The sequence below is a fragment of the Aphelocoma coerulescens genome, chromosome 5 (genome assembly GCF_041296385.1).
Source record: "Aphelocoma coerulescens isolate FSJ_1873_10779 chromosome 5, UR_Acoe_1.0, whole genome shotgun sequence".
NCBI lineage: Eukaryota > Metazoa > Chordata > Aves > Passeriformes > Corvidae > Aphelocoma > Aphelocoma coerulescens.
The window spans coordinates 46,911,816-46,930,005 of NC_091019.1; the positions used below are offsets into that span (position 1 = coordinate 46,911,816).

Below are 18,190 nucleotides of genomic sequence, written 5' to 3' on the forward strand. Positions count from 1 at the left end.
GTAGAACTTGGTCCTGCTGTAACCTGAGATTGTTGTAGCTGGGAACTTCCACCCATACTCTTGACTTCCTGTGATGGCAGTGACACAGACTGATGGTAACAGGTAGCTCAGCCTACTTCCTGTCTCTTTTTCACAGATTTCTATGAGTTTTTCTACTCCCAAGGAAAAAAAAAAAAAAAAAAAAAAAAAGAACAGCAGTCCAAATATTACTAGATTGTGAAGTATAAACAGTGTGGGTACTGAGAGTGTAAATAAACATAGTAATGAAATGCCAGCACAGTGATTTTAATGAAAGTGAGGCATGAGATTAATAGGACCACGTTAAAAGGACAAAGGTACCACAACTGATATGCAAATGAATGAAGTCACTTCATTAAAGCTTCACTAACGTGTGAAGACTTCTTTTTTTTAAACTTATATTCTGATTGCCATGTATTTCAATTAAAGGACAAAATGAGGTCTTTATCAGACTCCTCCTCTTGTAAATTTTTGTTTCAAAAATCACAATAATTTCAGCAGTTAGAGATTGTAACAGCAATATTTTCAGCTTTTGCTGCCAGTGGAAAAATCAAAGTTTGCATAGAAATTTGGCAAAACAGGATGTTTAGCATGAAATTTCATAGTGCTGTAGAGCAACATTTCCAGACTAAAAATATCTCCTTCCTGACACAGTTAGAAATCTAATGCTACAAACAGGTACAAACTGGATTTGTAAAAATGACTTGCCTTTGAAAATCCTGCTAAGCATTACAGTTGGCAGATATAAATGCCTACAGACATTTGAATATCTGCTGTGTAAAATAATATGATTCACTGAAAATTTGCTGAAGATCCTCTCCTAAACTACTAGACATTCTTGCAAATTTTGCCCAGTATCTTTTATTGCACCCTACTCCTCTTGCATAGGGAGGTGGACCACATAAGCCACTGAAATCTGATTCTTTTCTTGGGAATTACTATGACATTGAGAATAAAAGTTAGCTTGATTATGTGTAAAAATAAGTCTCCCAGATGGTCCTTGTTGATGAAATCTGCACTTCCAGATTTTGAGTTTCCCTGCTCTCAGAGGTGCTGGTGTACCGAATTGCCAGAAGGAGGAGGAATATGCAGGTCCTTTTTGCATAAACTTAACTCATTCCATCATAATAAGAAGGAAAATAGCATGTTTACGGGGCTTCTTATTTTCTTTTTCTGTCTTATTGTCTGCATTCTCAGTGCACCCAGTGTCTACAATCCAGCCAGTATTAAAGCACTCACTCAGCCCATTCTGCTCTGGAGCACTGAGGCAATCTGAGCCGGCTTATCAAAATCCAGTAGTGCTGGCTTGGCTGAGCAGATATGTTTGCCTTTACACTTCACCAGCCAAGTCAGAGTTCTGGCCATATGCCAAGATGTGGTATTTAAATATGTACATTGTGCAGAGAAAAGATCCAGATTATCTAGCTTGCATTTTCTAGTGTGTGGCTTCGGATTTTTTTATAACTTAATGTTGGCTTTTTTTTTAATTGGGCTCATTTGAAATTGCTTCATCCTCTTCAGTTGACAGGTCGCTGCCTTCTGCCTTGCCTGATCCCTTTTACAGCAGACTGAAAATTAAATGACCTAACCCAGCACAGTCTTCTTTTTGTTGCTCTGATAATGTGTAGCTTTTAAAGCTCTTGAGTTTCTGCCAAATATGGCCTTCTATCACCCTCAGTGCCATGGTCTAGTAATGTAAAGGTTACTGAACTCACTGCTGCAGCTGTGAGATATGATACACATCACTATGAACCTGCTGTGCAATAGCCAAGACAAGGGCAGCAGAGACTATTTCCCTGCAAATCAGAAGTTTTCAGATTTCATATGGGTCAGAATCAAATCCCAATATCTAGAGATATTACTTTGGTCTTGGTCCTGAATCAGGGGCAGTATTCTACAGAGTCCTTCTGAAGCCTTTGTTTTTGGTGTACTCAGAGGCTGAAAATCATATCCTCTTTGAGGCTAAATATCATGTGAGAACCATTTGGCAAGGTCTTATTGCCACTTAACTCTGATTCACAGTTGAATCCAAGACCTGAATCTCATCTGCATCTGAACACTTTTAAAAAACACAGTGTGAATGTGATTCCCTCACTCTGCCTCTTCAGGATTTTCCAGGCTGGCTTGAAACACTAGCAGGCTGGCTAACACTTTGTGGCCCCCCTTCCAAAAGTGATTTCTTTTGGACTTTTGGTTAAAAAAAACTTCATTTAAAAAACAGGAGCTGTCACTGGACCTGTTCTGACTGAGGTAGCTTACAGACACCGGCTGTAGACATGTATGTATACATAAGGAATTATTCTAAGTGATGGCAATGACAGCTGTGGATCCAAAACCCATTTGTATTTTATGTAATGCAAAAGAAACCATTGCAGGTTCAGGGATAAAAACTGCCCACTATTCATCTTATTGCACACAAGCTTAGAACCCTTAGTTCTCTAGATCTCCCAGAAGGCTTAATCTAAATGATAGGGGGCAAAAAAACCTGTTTATCTGCCCTGAAGAGGCATTTACTTAACATTCAAGAGAAGATCCTCTTTTATCTCTATGAAAATGTTGCTTGTCCCAGTACATGGCCAAAAAACTTTTTTTCCACACCAGAAACATGATGCTTTTCTCTGATGTGGGTACAGGACTCTCTTCTGGCCTAGTCCGGGGAGATCCAAGGCTCAAGTATTGAAGTTCCTCAAAACTCAAGGCAAGGTCCTGAGTCTGTGCTTTTGAGCACAGCTCTGTGGTGGTGTTTTGGTCACTCTGCTGCTATCAGAGAATGTAAGATTTGTAAGGAAAATATCCTTTCTGACAAGGAATGACTAGGAAGCACTGTGAAGAAAGAAAGCATTCATCTCTTTTCAGTGAAATGAGGAGCACCCTTACGATCTGATTTTACTGAGACTTCAAAGCCTTGAGGATTATAATTATGCTTTCCTGACAGCTGTTGCTGTCTCCTCATACCATTGCCCTCGTTCCTGTTAAGGATGTCCATTAGTGGGGCTCTGGCACCAGGCAGGTTGGGTGCTGGAGGCCAGGCAGCTGATTGGGATCATAGCCCAAGCTGCTCCTTGGACTACTCAAAACTGTGAGACCCAAACACTCAGCAATTAGCCTGAAGCCCAGAATACAGCCTCTTGAAATGGTCTGTAGGGCTTAATCCTTACTCCCTGGCTTGACACATCCAGAGTTTCTTCCCAGGTGCAGCTACCAGTTTTCCCTTCCTATCAGCCTATCAATTTCCTATGCAATTTTTTTTCCCCCAGAGAAATTTATTCTGTGTTTCCCAAAAGGCTTCATATATGTTAAGGCTGTCATTGTCTAATGAGACTGGTGAGCCCTTCTGATGAGGGACTGGAGACAGCAGCAGATATGCCAAAATCTACAGCACTGGAAGTTCCATAGTGTTTTGTACACATACCCACACACAGGAGGCACATATCCTACAGATATGCTCTGTGTATCTATAATTTACTGGCCTGGAGCCATCCACCTGCAGGCTGCCTGGGTCAGAGATTTATTTGCAGAAAACAAGCAGACTGTCTTCCAAATCCACCAACACAGTACAAAAATCAATATGTTGGAAATGAAGACTACATTGAAGAAACCAAAAGAAGTGTTGATTTGGCTGTTGTCCTTCACAACTGCATCAACCTTCCTGAAGCACCTAGGGAATTTTTATTGTTCTCCTAAGAGGAACATCCCCCCCCAATCCCAGCTAGTTATCTTTCCCTTTGACAAGCAGGAATTCTTGCCCATTTCTCATGTTGTGAATAAGAAATGGCCTTTAAAGTTATGTGCATGCCTCTGAGTACTCAGAGAAGTAGACTTCCCATCTCATAAGCTGAATACCCTATGGACCCAAAGGACAGGGGTTCATCCACAACACTTCCCAAGGTGTAGTAATATCACTTGTCTGATGGAATTTCCTAGCTACAATCTTACAGCTGAAACAAAATCAAATGAGCAAGTTTTACAATCATGCAGATGATGACTTACAGGAAGTTTTGGTTTTGGGTTTTTTTTTTATGTTAGGAGTACTGAGATTGGTTTTCAGCATATTGGTCTTTCTTTCTATGTAAGCTCCAAAGGCCCCACCCATGAGGATATTTTATCTATATATGCACTATATATATACAGTGTGCATATATATCTATATGCTAAAGTAATAAATGACCAATATCAACAGTAGCCCCTATCATCCAATCACATGTTTACACAGAAATTCATGCCTTCATCTAACCCTGGCATCCGCTGGTGTGGACAGATGCATGATATTGTTATTTCTTGGTGAATAAAGCACGTTAATTTCTTTTTTGTTAGAATTTTTTCTTTCTTCCTTTTATTTATTTATTTCCTTTTAATTGATGATTTCATCTATCAATTAGCCTTGGGTTAGGGTGGGGCAGGGAGAACAAAAAAATTATACAGGTATATCAATCGATATATACACACCTACTCCGTGTATATATAGATAGATATATACATTGTATATATTTGAAGAACATTTTCTGTCGTTTCACCTCATCTTGTGCCGCATGAATTTTTGGTGATTGATATTTTAGTTTCTTTTATATTTCTTTCCCTTTTTTTTTTTTTTGGCTCGTAATCGTGCCATACTGCTATTTTTTAATTTTTGAAATCATCGCTGTACTTCTCAATTTATATTTTTGGAGTTCTTCCAACAAAATAATGATTTAATCATCTCAAGAATGAGATATAGATCTGCAAACTAATTAAGGCAACAAAATCTTTTCTTGCCATCCTTAAGAAAGCCACATTTTCGGACTTCCCAAGAAAGTTGTGTGCAAAAGAATGAAGATTTTTACCCCTCCTTTATTTTTATTTTCCTACTTTTTTAAAACTTCTTCAAAGTCTCTATCCTGTTTTTTCCCTTTTCCTTCTTTTTTTCAATTGAGTTCAGAGAAAAAAACCCTCCCCTTTACCCCACATATTCCCAGGGCAAACTCTTCCAATGTAAAGAGCCCTAGAAACTGCAGATGGCATAAAAAGAATTTTATTGCAATGCAGAGTGTCTGTCGTATCTTTTATTTCTGGGTCAGTGCGAGATCATTTTTCTGGCATGCTGTAGTTTAGCTGATGTAACTAACCATGGCCTTCATTAACCGGTGCATGGGCTGTGATGACACCATCTTATGTTCCATCAGAGCTACGCATTCAGGCTAACCAAGCAAGTCTGTAGTGTATAATTTGGGGGGATATTGTTTTGATTTTAATTTTTTATTTATATTATAATTTATTCATTTCAGAAGTTATGCTAGTACCCTTGGCTGCTACTTGCAGCCTCAGAGTTATATATCTACTTTTTTTAATGGGGTTTCTTTGCTTTTTTTAAATTTCTCAGTAGTGATTTTGCGTCTTGTTTGTGTCCATCTGTCTTGTCACTGTGTCTTGGAGTCCATTGGTCCAGTGTTGTTATGTGATTCTGTTCTCTGTTCGTAAGCTGGTGTTCAGCTCCTCTGCGCTCTGTCATCCCTCATCCCCTTCCCTTCCCCTCTTCCCTTCCTCACCTACCCGAGGGAGGTCCACAAAGAGGCACCAAGCTTTAAATGATGTTCTGACTGTCTCCCCGAGGCTTCAGGATGGATGTTGCAAGGTCTCCGCAGAGCTTCATAAGACCAAGTTTGCAGCTGTTCTGTTTTCAGCAGTTTTCAAACTCTGTTATCATTTTACTCCTAGAAGTGGTTTACTGGCATAATGCTAAAGTGACTTCTTATACTGCTTCTTAAGGGATTTGTGTGTACATGCTGATGTCTTAGAGTAAGAATTCCTGCTATCTGTGCTTTAGGCGCAGACAATGCCACACAGGATGTGGGCTGTGTGTTAAATGGGATGTACCTAGGTCTTTTTATAAAAGGCAGTCTTGGAAAAGGAATATCACTGTGCATGTGCAGACGAAAGGATATCTGTGTGAATGTATTTTTAAAATCCACAGTTCATAGTTTGTTTGTAGTTAGCAGACAAAAGTCTAGGGTGTACCTAGGATTTCTAAGAGTAGTGTGTTTTCACTCTGTGGGATCAGTCTTCTGTCTGTCAGTGTGTGATGTCTACCTCTTACTGATGCTGGTGAAAACTGGCTTGCTGATGTTTACTTGTATAACTTGAACACAATTCTGGAGTCGCATCTGGAGTGTCTTCTGCCATATGCATCATAAATGTGCAGTAATGTGTAAAGCAGAGGAAAACAAGCTCAGTTTTCAAGTGTCTGCTTAGACTTGAAACACTATTTAGAAAAAATATAGTTTGGCTTGTCCAGTGGTTCATTTCCTGGTACCTTAATTCAGTTCTTGGTGAGTGTACTAGCCACATTAATGGCACAGGAAGCCTCAGTGCATTAGGAGACATCAGCTGGCATCAGTGGATCAGCTTAAGTTAGTGGAGGAGGAGGCAGACAGTTTTCATGCAGATAATGTTCACAACCTCACAAAGAGCATACTTACACATACCTTGCCTAGATAAAATTCCAGTTGTTTTGCAGGAATTAGCTTGTTCTGGAGAGATGTTGAAATCTGTGAACTTTTCTCACAAGTCCATGATATCATACTTACCTGTGTAGGCTAAGAGTTACCAGAAGAGGGAAGTGATGGGATATGTTCAGGTCTCCAACATGGAATTATTTAATTATTCCATTTAACTTACCCAAGATATGTTTCCTGTACTTGCAGAGAGATAAAAAGAAGTGACTTTTCTTTCACTGGTGGGAACCAATGATTTATGCTCAGTTTAGTTTTCTTAATTCTTACATAATCTGAGAAAAATTACTGAGTATAATTATTAGAGCAAAAAATTAATCAATATTTAAAGCTGGCTTGATTTAGATTTTGGATCTCTTGTGGTCTTCATAACTAGTAATTCCTACTGAATCTAAAGGTTTTTCTTGGCAATTGCTTAAGTAAAGCAACTGCTTATAAGATTATATTGTAATCAACAAGCTTATTGTTTTGTGTAATACTGCCCTCTGGCAGAGAGACCAGAACAGTCCTGTTCTGAGGCTAACAACAAAAGAAACCCGTTTTTTAGAACAAGTGGCAGGTTATTGGAGAAGAACAATCGAAGTTTTAGCCCCCTGCATCATGAAGTTCAGGGTAACCTTCAGACTGGAGTAATGTGATGATCAAATGTCCAGGCATCAGGACAGTAACCTCCAGGCTGTGATAAAGCTGCTGTGTCCTGCTAAGTGGTGACTTCTGTTTGCCTCTGCTATGCCTGTGACCAGCCTTCTTCTGCAGGGGCAAGAGGCTCACTCAAGTGCAGGAGATGCTGTGAAAGGTCCCATTGTGCTCTGTTATATCCCAGTAAGGCTATATATGGATATCTGGCTCTAGAAACAGTTCTTATTTTTGCTTTCTGTCTCAGGGCAGGCTGCTGGCTTCAGCTTTTGTGACATTTGTCACTGAACAAGGGGAAGAGCTGAGAGTTCAGTTGTTTAAGCCAAGATTAAAAAGCCTGAACTCTGGTGTGACACTCCCAGTTCTACTGTTGATTCCTTCTGTGTATGTATATTTTGCCTATCTGTAAGGCAGGATAAATGAAATACTTCTAGCTAAATGAGGTAAAGATGAACAGAAAGGAGATTTAATTACTGTTTTAATGGACTTTGATATTCAGGTGCAAATTGCTGTTCAACACCCCAAAATGGTTCTGTACTACTACCCACCAGAAATGTACAAATAAACTGTGGTATTGTTAAGGTTTTAGTACTATATGCTATCGTCACTTGCTGTGAGAAGTAATATTATCACGTATTTTTATAAAGTAGGTACAATTCCTAATCTGCTAATGCAGAGACAATAAAGTGTGGGATACAAAAGTCAAGTATTTTAATGTCAGTGATCATTGTTGTGACATTATTTTCATTAAATATCACTTTTCCCTCTAGAATTAACACATGCATTAGAATCAACCATGCTCAGGCTACATAAATTATGTCATGAGCGGACAGCAATATACAGATCTTACAATTGGACTTGCATCCTCATAGAATTTTCCTTTAAAAACTTAACAGTTTCTCCAGCCTGACTTAGCTGGTATAAGTTTCCCTGATTTTGCTTTTAAGATCAGAAGAAGATCAGAATCAGACCCATGGTCTGGCTACCTTGCCCTTGCTGCCTTACAGTCTTTTTTTAAAGCGTGTTCTCTAAACTCAAAGCCATGTGCACTGTCACCTTCTGGCAATCCCTCTAGTGTGCTGCCTATGTTATCAAGCTGACACATGTCTAAAATACTAAGATATGATATTTTCAACCTGCTGCGACTTGCTTTTTGTCCCTGCTAGCTTTGATTTTCAGCTTCATAAAATATATTGGAAAGAAAATAAAAATAGCCAATGACACATTCAGTGGAAGAGAAGAGCTAGCACATGACTCCGAAAGACATTCTGCATCAAAAGCAGATGTTTGTTTATTAGAACCTTAAATGTCTATAGCAACCAATTAGTTACCTTTAAACAAGAAAAAGTATCTGATTTCTGAAAGATAAGTAATGTCTGTTAGAGAGAAATCATGTTGAGCATTTACAGATACTAGGGACAGAGATAGGCTTTTGCTTCTAAAGGTTTTTCTAATAAATTTCTTTTGGTCATCATGCCTAGACCAAAGGGTGCCTTATGTACTAGAAGCTCAAAGGTACTGGTTGATGTTCACATGAATAACACCTGGAATAATACCTCAGTAGAGCAGGAAAACCTACTGTATTTTCAATCCAAGTAGATCATGAGAAGGCAAAGTTTATAATTATGTCAAAAGGGTTATTACTTTGCTTTCGTTCTGCCTCTCTGTTTCAGTTCCAATTTTTTATTCACAATTTCTAGAAATCAGTGTTTTATCCCAAGTGTTAGGAGGGGGGTATCCCAATTCCTAGGGGATGTGAAGTGTAATATTTCTTTAATACTACTTAGCATATATGCTGTGTAAGGAGCAGGAGACAAAGACCATACCAGTTTGGAAATGAGATATAGAAGCAAAAAAACAACAACAAAAAAAGTTAGACTGTCTTGATTTGAAATCTCAGATGTCTACTAACTTGAGGACCCATTTTGTTCTGCTTTTTCTTTGCACTAACAAATACATTATTAAAACCTTACAAAAGAGCCACCACCAAGGAGTCTCATTTCTGCTTCTGCTGAGTCTCAAAAAAACTAAAGTTTTTTGGTCCCATGGGGTGGTGTTATAAGGATCATCAGCTCCCCTTTTGACATTCAAGAGTAACTACAATTATTTTACAAAGTTACAAAATCTCAAAATCAGCTTCTTTTAGAGCAACAAGAAAATGTCCCCAATTTTATCTCCACTAGTTTCACTCCACCTCAGTGTCAGAACAGTAAATGTCAGAGGTGTCAAAAAGGGGGAAAGCAGCTCTGTCTTTGAGGGACAGCAGAAATGCAAAGCAATTTTAGCAATTTTGAATGATTTTTATTTTTAATATATGTCAATAATTCAGGTTTTTTCTCTAGTACAAAAAACCAGTATGACTGATTTTAGATACTGGTTTTAGCAACTACTGATTGCAATGCTGAAATCTTGGGGAGTTCATAAATTTTGTATTTGACCTATGAAAAGAGCAAAAATAGTCCTGCAAATAGTTCAGGTTATTTTCTAATGTATCAAAATATAATTTTAATCTCTTCTTCTGACCTCTCTCCATTCAGTCTACAAGTCTACTGTGGAGTGCCTAGAGATAATCCATGGTTCTCCTGTATGCTAATTTTTTTAGTGCTAAGACAGGGATAATAAATATATGGCAAAACATGCACACACACTCTCTGTACATGTATGTATATTTATACATCTGTTGATGCCATGTTTATGTTCTAGCTAAGCATTTTGGGGAATTGAAATAGTAGAATAAACTTGTTTAGGAGCTTTATAAGCAAATGTGGAACAAATAAATGGAATCTTGCTTTATCCTCTTTCTCATGCTCCTGTTATGGCAGTTCAAGTCTTTGGGTTTTGTATAACTCAGAAAGCTGCTGTACATCCCAGCATTTGGAGGGAGGTGTTTTGTGAGTGAGGGCAAGTGTGACTCAGGTTTGAGATCTGAAACTGAGGAACCCTGTCATGCATCTGAACTCACAGCAGGGAGATGTCTTTGGTGAGGTTCTGAATCATTTACCTCTGCCTGGGTACTGGGGACTCTCAGAGACCTGTGGAGAGGATTAAAAAGGTTTGACAGCTGGAGAGAAAGTCAGTGCAGTGGGAGTATGTATGTATCTGAAATAAAATAAAGTACTCTTTTGTTCAGTAAACTGGCCATCCTACCCGACCTGCCCTCATTCCCATTTTGGGATGGGTAGCAGTACCTGGAACACCGTGGATCACATGCAGTCCACTGGTGGAAGGCCCCTCCTTAGCACTGGGGCTGTTCTTACACAGATCAGAAATTTCACCACCACACACCCAAAAATCTCCTCCTCCCCTTCAGTGTGGGGGTGCAAACCTGGCCTCAGCAAAGCACCTGCTGCTTTTGCAAATGGCCAATTGTTTGAGTCTTTAACCTTTAACATTTCAGTCTCTCACATCCTTTACTTCACATGCTTAAACATGCTGGATAAGCCCGAAAAGAATTCAGAGAATGAAAAGTACTTGAAGATATTCATGCCTTATTTCTTTTTTAATAAAAAATGAATATTTGGTGCTGTCAAAATGCTGTAGGGAGTCCAACTAGTTTCTCCTGAGCTGTCTGTGTCATATCCAAAACAAGAAAAAGTGCCTTGACCCCTAAAATGCTGGGTTTGAGTGCATTTTCATTTTGAAATTGATGCTTTAAAAAAGGAGAACATTTGCATTCTAACAAAATCTCTAATTACAAAAGAAAGTAAACTTAAGTTTTGAAGTATTTTATGGGAACTTCTTTTGCCCCCCCCCCACTTCATTTGTCTTCTTTTTTTAATTTCAAAATATGGCTACTAAACTTCACCTGTAAATAACTTGGGAGCTTCATATAATTCTTTTCAGTTTTTCAATTTCTTTTCTCCCCTATTAGGTTCTCCAGAACATTCAACCATGCTTTCCTCCATAGCAAAAATCTGTTACTAGCTCTGTATGAATTATGTTAGAAGACTAAAACCTTTGATTACATTTATCAAAGAAGTTGAGCCAGTATATTTCAAAATTTTCAGTTGTTCACAGCTTTTCATTGTATTTTGAATAGCAATGGTGAAGTCCACCCCTGAAGCTGAGTGATCTTTCCCACATATGCTGTTTTCCAAATCCATCACTTTTCCCTTGGAAAGACAAAGCAAACAAAAAAGCTTTTGAGAGACATGAAAAAAAGTCTCCTTCACTAAGATGATATTTTTAGAAACAGATGGTAAAACAAACTGCAGATGTTGTGCCTACAGCACCTCTATTCAAATAACGGGATAGTTGAAAGATGAAAGCAGCCATTTGTGTGTCTAACTCATTCTGTTAGTAATTCTTCCTCCATGCAAGAAGAGCAGGGAAACCTGGTACAGTAGTTTTTTCCTATCTTGCCTCCTCTGAAAAGGTATTCACACAGTTCTCTCTGAAGAATGAGTGTTCTGGTAGTCCTGTCTACAGCAAACACAAAGACGTGATAGTATAGGAAAAAATAATTCCAGTCATCTGTATCTCATAAATAGTAGATTTTTTTATTCTCCTTGTGAGTTTTTTTTCCTTTGCCTCTCAGATGACCTTTCCTTCCTGATGACAAGCTGCAAGTTTTCTGTTGGCCTGTCTCGTAGGTGGCGAGTGTCCAAACACAAGCTGCCAATTCAGATAGTTTAAGAAACTCTTAAGACCTGCTAGGCTTGGCGTGCCTCATGTAAGAACACTGCATTCACATGAAATGTTTAAAGTATCCTGAGGAACTTGAGCAATTTTATTTCTTTTTCCATACCAAATTTGCTTACATTTCATTAAAGCTAATTAACTAGGAGTCTAAGCAGCAAGTCAGGTCAAAGCCATTTGGACTACTGTAAAAGCAGACTTTTTGTGAAGGCCCAGCTTTTTTACAATCTTCAGAATATCAATTGTTATTGATACCTATTGCTTTTGCCTTAAAATCCCTATAAAAGCAATATTGTTTATTGTAGTTTATTGGCATTTAATCTCTGATGCCAGCTGCACATTCAACATGCTTATTTAAAATGAATTTTAGTAGTTATATCCTGGGGATGGCTGCATATGTGAGTGTCCAATAGCCCCAACAACATTTTATAGCTATATTGCCATAATTTTTCTAGCAGCTAAAGGGAGCTTTGTGGATATTAGAGTAGCTGAGCATTTGCTTCTAAGATCTAAATTTTAGATTTACACACTGACAAGAGATAGTTAATCCTTTTGTAGACCAGGCCCTTAAGGTTTGTCTGAATAGCAGAACTTGAAATAAGACCTTGGAGTCTTAATTCTTCTTTCAGTTTCCAACCTTAGTTAATTTCTCCTCCACTTCTAAACAAAAGTTGTATTTTGATCCTACAGTTTTCTTAAATCTTCAGACAGATACACACACCAGGAGGTCATTTTTCTGGGGATCAAGCCATGCTAGAGTAATGACAGCTTTTACTGCAGTGTGTGACATTACATCAATTTTCTAAATCAAGAGAGATTTCACCAAATGCAAACCAAGATGATGAAGTTATCTACAGTGAAGTTAAAGATTTTAGACATCAGCTTAGAGCAATGGTTGTTGTTCTTGTTGAACAGCAGTTCTTTATTAGTTTTCTCTTTTGTATTGTCTTGTGCTGTCCTATTCTGGTAATGAAATGCATAGAACTGTACACATAATTTCAGGGGTAGTACTGACAAAGCCGTGTAGAGAGACACTGTTATCTCTCTGCTCCATTACAGTGATGCCTCTGCTTATACAGCGCCTGAGTTCTGAATATAGTTGGGAAGCTTAATAAGCATAGGGGACTGCTGCGGAGGAAGGAGATTCTTTGCAAGAAAGGATTAAGGGATGGCAAATGCAGTTTCCTTTTATAAAATCCAATAAATTTGAGCTTTACATCTCTGACTGAAGCACTGAGAAAGGTGCTGGAAATAGAAAGTAAAAAAAAGATATCTATATATATATATATTTATACATATGTAATATATAGTAAATATATATGGGTGTGAATGTGTATATATAAAAACCTGTAAGTATTTTTTGGTTACATAATATGATTACAGATTTCAGATAGTTCTAGCAAATATCTTAGATGTGGAAACAGAGTGCCGGTAGTATCCTGTACTGGTCCCCAGGAGATGGACTGCATGTCATATTTTAGGTCTCTCTGATTCCAGTGTAAGAAATGATGCACATGCTGTACCTCTTATTTACTGCTAATTTACTGTAAGTTAGCAATAATGCATATAAGCATTATCAGTGTAAAACTGCTGCAGGTGAGTAGCAAATCATGCTCTTAAGTTTCAAAAGTAGGATTGTTGGCCAGAGCTGAACATTAGATGAGAAAGGGTGAATTAGGTACTTCATAGCATATATATAAAAAAAATAAATTGTATGTACATGGAACTCCTGGGATACTACGTTTGGTAATAGGCTTAAATTATCAAAAGCAGAACTTTTCCACTGCATTCCTCACTTGTTTTATAACTCTCTTCCAAAGCTTTTGTCCACAGCATTTGTGAATGGGATATTGATTTTTATTTTGGAAAAGGAAGCAGTCAGCACTTGGATCTCCATAGCCATTAAGAATTTGGATGCAAATTAAATACTTTCATAGTAAAAAAAAAAAAAATCAAAACCAATATGCATAGATTCCTGTATGTATGCATGTGCATGCATATTTGCTAATTGCATTAATCACAAGGCTGGAAAAACTGACAGCCTGATGAGATGTTGAGTGACTTGGGATTAATGAAAGTAGAAAGTATTTAGCAGTTTATACTATTAGGGCTAAATTTGTATAGTAATATGTGGGAAAAAATCACTATATAGCGTTAGCTAGACCTTAAACACAGACTGGAAAAAAAAGCCCAGATGATTTAACAGAGAGGAGAGACTTTAGCTGGAGCATTTCAAAGCTCAGCTGTCAAATACAACAGCTTGTTTTTGTAAGGTGCATATCATCTACATTTTTTACTGTATTTCATTACAGTGCTCTATTTTATTCCACACAGTTTGAATACATAAGAAATGCCTGTTGGTTTTCTGAGATCAGGTGGCTTCTGACTTTCACTTACTTTTTTGACCCCAGCTGGTGCCTCTGTATTCTGCACATTAATATTCTTGAAGGGAGCAGAGATAAACCCTCCTTTTGCTTTTTTCTGTCTTTAAAGTAATCCATTGCAACTTCCATTTTTTTTTCTGCACTTGATAGTGTTATGGATCTTCTTGGTCTTATCTAAGAGAGCACCCAGCCCTATATGTCAGGTAAGGTGTTTGACCAGAAGTGCACTGTTACTGCTTCAGTGGCGTCATTTAGCTCAGATTTGAAATGCATTTTGCAGGTATTATAAAGAAGGTTTTCAGACCTTTAGTAAGAGTGATGAATGCTATTTTCTGCTTTTCATAAATATCATAATCAGAGAGGTTAAAAGGATGCTTCCTTAGGTGACTCACTAACAAGCTTTAGTTTAGAGAAACATGGAGCAATGCAGGGAGAAAATTATTTGTAGGGCATGCAACAGTTGCAGAGGTGGAAGGAGGATAAATTACTGATGAGTTTAAAAGAAGAATTGCATCAATAAAGGGGAGGAAATGTTTCTAAATAATTTTTTTTTTTCATGATGAAAAACCGTATTTGTTTAAGCAAAAGGAATATTTTCACCCATAGCTATACCTGAGTGCTGTAGATGGGCAAACAGAAAGTTTTTCCTCCACTTCACTGATCTGTGTGTTTGGTTTTAGAGACCATTCCACTGACTTTTAATAGTTTTGTATCCTGATGGTCCCTGTAGAGCCCATGCAGTGCCAGGTTAGGGAATGGTTTCCAATCTGTTCCTCAGTTCTCACGTGGAGTCATTTATCTATGTTCAATTTAATTCATTCAGTCATATTTCTCCAAGATCACTGAAGGCAACAGGGTAGCTACAAGGTTGCCGAGTGCATATGTTAACCTACAGTCTTTCCTTATGAGTGGTAATGGTAGGAGACCTGAACTCGTCTCTCAGATCCCTAACTTGGTTAGCAAGTTGGTATGAAGAATATCTTTAGAGTTGGAAGTACATATTTTTCAAGTTGGAAAATCATCCACTGAAACATAATAGCAGGAAACACCATGGTAGAGTTTTTGAAGTGGAATGTATTTTTCTAAGGTGAAGCTGAGGAAAGAGCAGAAATGAAGTGGTTGTTCCAGTTAACTCCATGTTATGCCTCCCTACCTATGAAGACAGAGCACATACAGCTGTCATCTTATCTCAAAGCTTAGTGCTCCTGTGCTGAATTCTCCTCTTTGTAGTTATGTTTGAATTGACACTTGCTTCCCTTTCTCAGTATTTTTCCGCTGAGGTTGCCACTACTAAATTACCAGACAAAGAAATAGGACAATAATAAGGAATTGTGATGGAGCTATAAGACAGCAATGGCAACTTATAATTTGGCTTCTGGCATGCTTCCATTTTGATGAATAATTCAGTGCTGTGTAAGGTTGTAAAAAGAAGGCACTTTGCATTAAACACTTAAATTTACCATTAAAGACTAGCAAGAATTGTTTAGGCACTAGAAATAACAGGCAAATCTGCCAGTTCTTCTTCAGTCTAATGTTGGTCCATGTGTCTGTTCTCATTTAATGTCCTTTGCAGAAGGCAAGCAAGGACTTAGATAGGCTCAAGTGTCTATAATGACTCTTTTGAAGGTGAAAAGTTTATTCTAACTTCAAAACAGTGCTGTTCATTAGTACCCTAATAAGGCAGTAAATCACAGGGCAATAAGGTTAGAATTCGAACACCTTTTTGTTTTATTCACTAAGTTCAAAGCTGCAAGTTTGCCAGTAGCAGAATTGCCCAAATAAAGTGTTTGTTCTATTAATGTATTTCCAGCTCCATCTCTTTTTTGGTTGTGCTTAAGACCATCAATTAGAATAAGAATATGGAAGAAATAATTAATTCATCAGAAAAATAATTCTGCATGAGAAAATTTTGTGGCTCATACAGATAAAGGAAATTAGAGTCTATGAGAAAGTAATAGACTGTCCCATTAAAATCTAACCATATAACGTCTTACTTCATAGCAGAGGAAAGCCTAATATGATAAGAATTTTTTAGCTTATTTTAATTAACTTTCCATCCTATTAGACTTGATCTGCAGTTAACTTTCATTTCACAGGTATTCATGATTATTATGCTCCTGAGAATTAGTGAACCATGAAGCTCAGACATGATGGTTAATAGCTATGCAGTCATTCTTCAGTTGATTTTCTAACAATAACCCCAAAATTTAAATGTAAATACTTCAGGTAATACAGTAAGAAATAATTTGGAAAACATATTCAAATGTATGACTATATATCCCTTTAAATAGTGATTTCATAGCAATCTGACCTGCCCTGGTCTATGAATATTAACTGTTGGTTAAAAAAAAAAAAAAAAAAAAAAACAAAATACACACCACACCCCCAAATCGTCGTCATCCCCCCCCTCATTTTGGAAGGTAGTGCTCCAACTTCTCTATCAAAGAAAACAATTGAACTTTTGGGATAGTGGGATATACGTTATCTTATTATGGTGCAAAGATAAGGCAGAAAGAATGCCAGCTTACAAATGAGGTAAGCAGAATTAATCAATAGCAAAAAGCAATCATCCTGCATCAATTATCATAGTATAGAATCATAGAATTGTTTGGGTTGGGAGGGACCTCAAATATCATCTAGTTCCAACCCCCTCACCATGGGCAGGGACACCTTCCACTAGACCAGGTTGCCAAGGGCTCCATCCAACTTGGCCTTGAACACTTCCAGGGATGGGGAATCCACAGCTTCTCTGAGAAACCTGTTCCAGTGTCTCACCACCCTCACAGTGAAGAATTTCTTCCTAATATCTAATTTAAATATACCTTGTTTCATTTTGAACCCCTTGTCCTATCGCTACGCACTCTTGTAAAAAGTCCTTCTCCGGCTTTCTTGTAGGTACCCTTTAGGTACTCGAAAAAGGTGCTATAAGGTTTCCCTGGAGCCTTCTCTTCTCCAGGCTGAACAGCCCCAACTCTTTCAGCCTGTCTTCACAGGAGACAAGCTCCAGCCCTCAGCTCCATGGCCATCCTCTGGACTTGCTTCAACAGGTCCTTCTTATGTTGGGGGCCCCAGATATTAATATCATCAATATTAAAGTAAGTTAACTTTTGGAATGAGATCTGTTTCTCTTCTAATCCAATCTTTTATGAAAACAGAGCAAATACCCTTCCCAGCCACTTTCTTGCTGTAATGCAGCCTCTGATAAACAGCTTAAAGCATTGGCTGCTGAATCACAGTAGAGTTTATTCCAGTCATTCACGATGTTGAAAAAGAGGATTCAAACTTGTCTGCAGCAGCCTTTCATTGCTGTAATCCTGAACTTTCAAAAGGAAATTTGCAAAAACAGCACCCTCTCTTTATGCTTCTGCACTTCATGGCTAGTATTAAACTTGCCTGTAAAAACAAACAAACAAGAAGTCCTGCCAAAAATCCATCCCCAAATGCCTGAGTCACAGTGCTATCCCCTCTTGTCTTTTCCAGATGATAGACAGAACTAGCTCACATGTTGAAAGCTCCTAAACAAAGGGTTCCCCCTGCAGTGGTTCAGAGCTAGATAGCTCATATGTTACTTAGCTCTATTGTGTGTCTGAGGCAGTTACAAGTGCTGCCTAGTAGGAGAATTGACGTCAAAGCATGGATTAATAGGCATTTGCCATTCTGTCTCCAAACACCTCTGCTTGACATCTCAAGGGGATTCTAGTGCTTTAAGCACTATTACAATCAAAAGGAAAAGAGCATCTCACATTGTCTGAGCTGGTGTGAGAGAACACCACCTAACACACTGCTCAAAAGCTTGGCACTCCATTTTTCCTTTCCAGAGGAAGAGTTGGGGCTGGTTTTATTTATGTTTACAGATTGTCAGGGTTTCTACCTAGGGTTTCCCACCATTTCCCAGTGGTAATTTTGTAGAACCTATTGGCAGTCTGCATGGTAGGGAACTTCTCATCAGTAACTATTACTGCAGGCCTGGGCCCTAGGGTATATCACCATGTCCTGCAGCCATAGGGAGGAGGAGGAGGAGAGAAGATC

General features: G+C 38.2%; 1 protein-coding gene across 14 annotated transcripts in view; it reads left to right on the plus strand.

Annotated features, from left to right (window-relative positions):
- Positions 1 to 18,190, plus strand: part of NRXN3 (neurexin 3) — a 982,949-nt gene that overhangs the window by 945,883 nt on the left and 18,876 nt on the right. For 2 of the 14 annotated variants that reach the window (XM_069018007.1, XM_069018008.1), the window contains exon 20: positions 5 to 900. The exons of 11 other annotated variants lie outside the window; for them this stretch is intronic. In XM_069018007.1, coding sequence (XP_068874108.1) covers positions 5 to 27 — 23 coding nt within the window. In that variant the 3' untranslated portion in view covers positions 28 to 900. Of the gene's footprint in view, positions 1 to 4; positions 901 to 7,386; positions 7,618 to 18,190 lie in introns of those variants that run through there. One more of the 14 variants, XM_069018006.1, reaches the window with a different exon arrangement.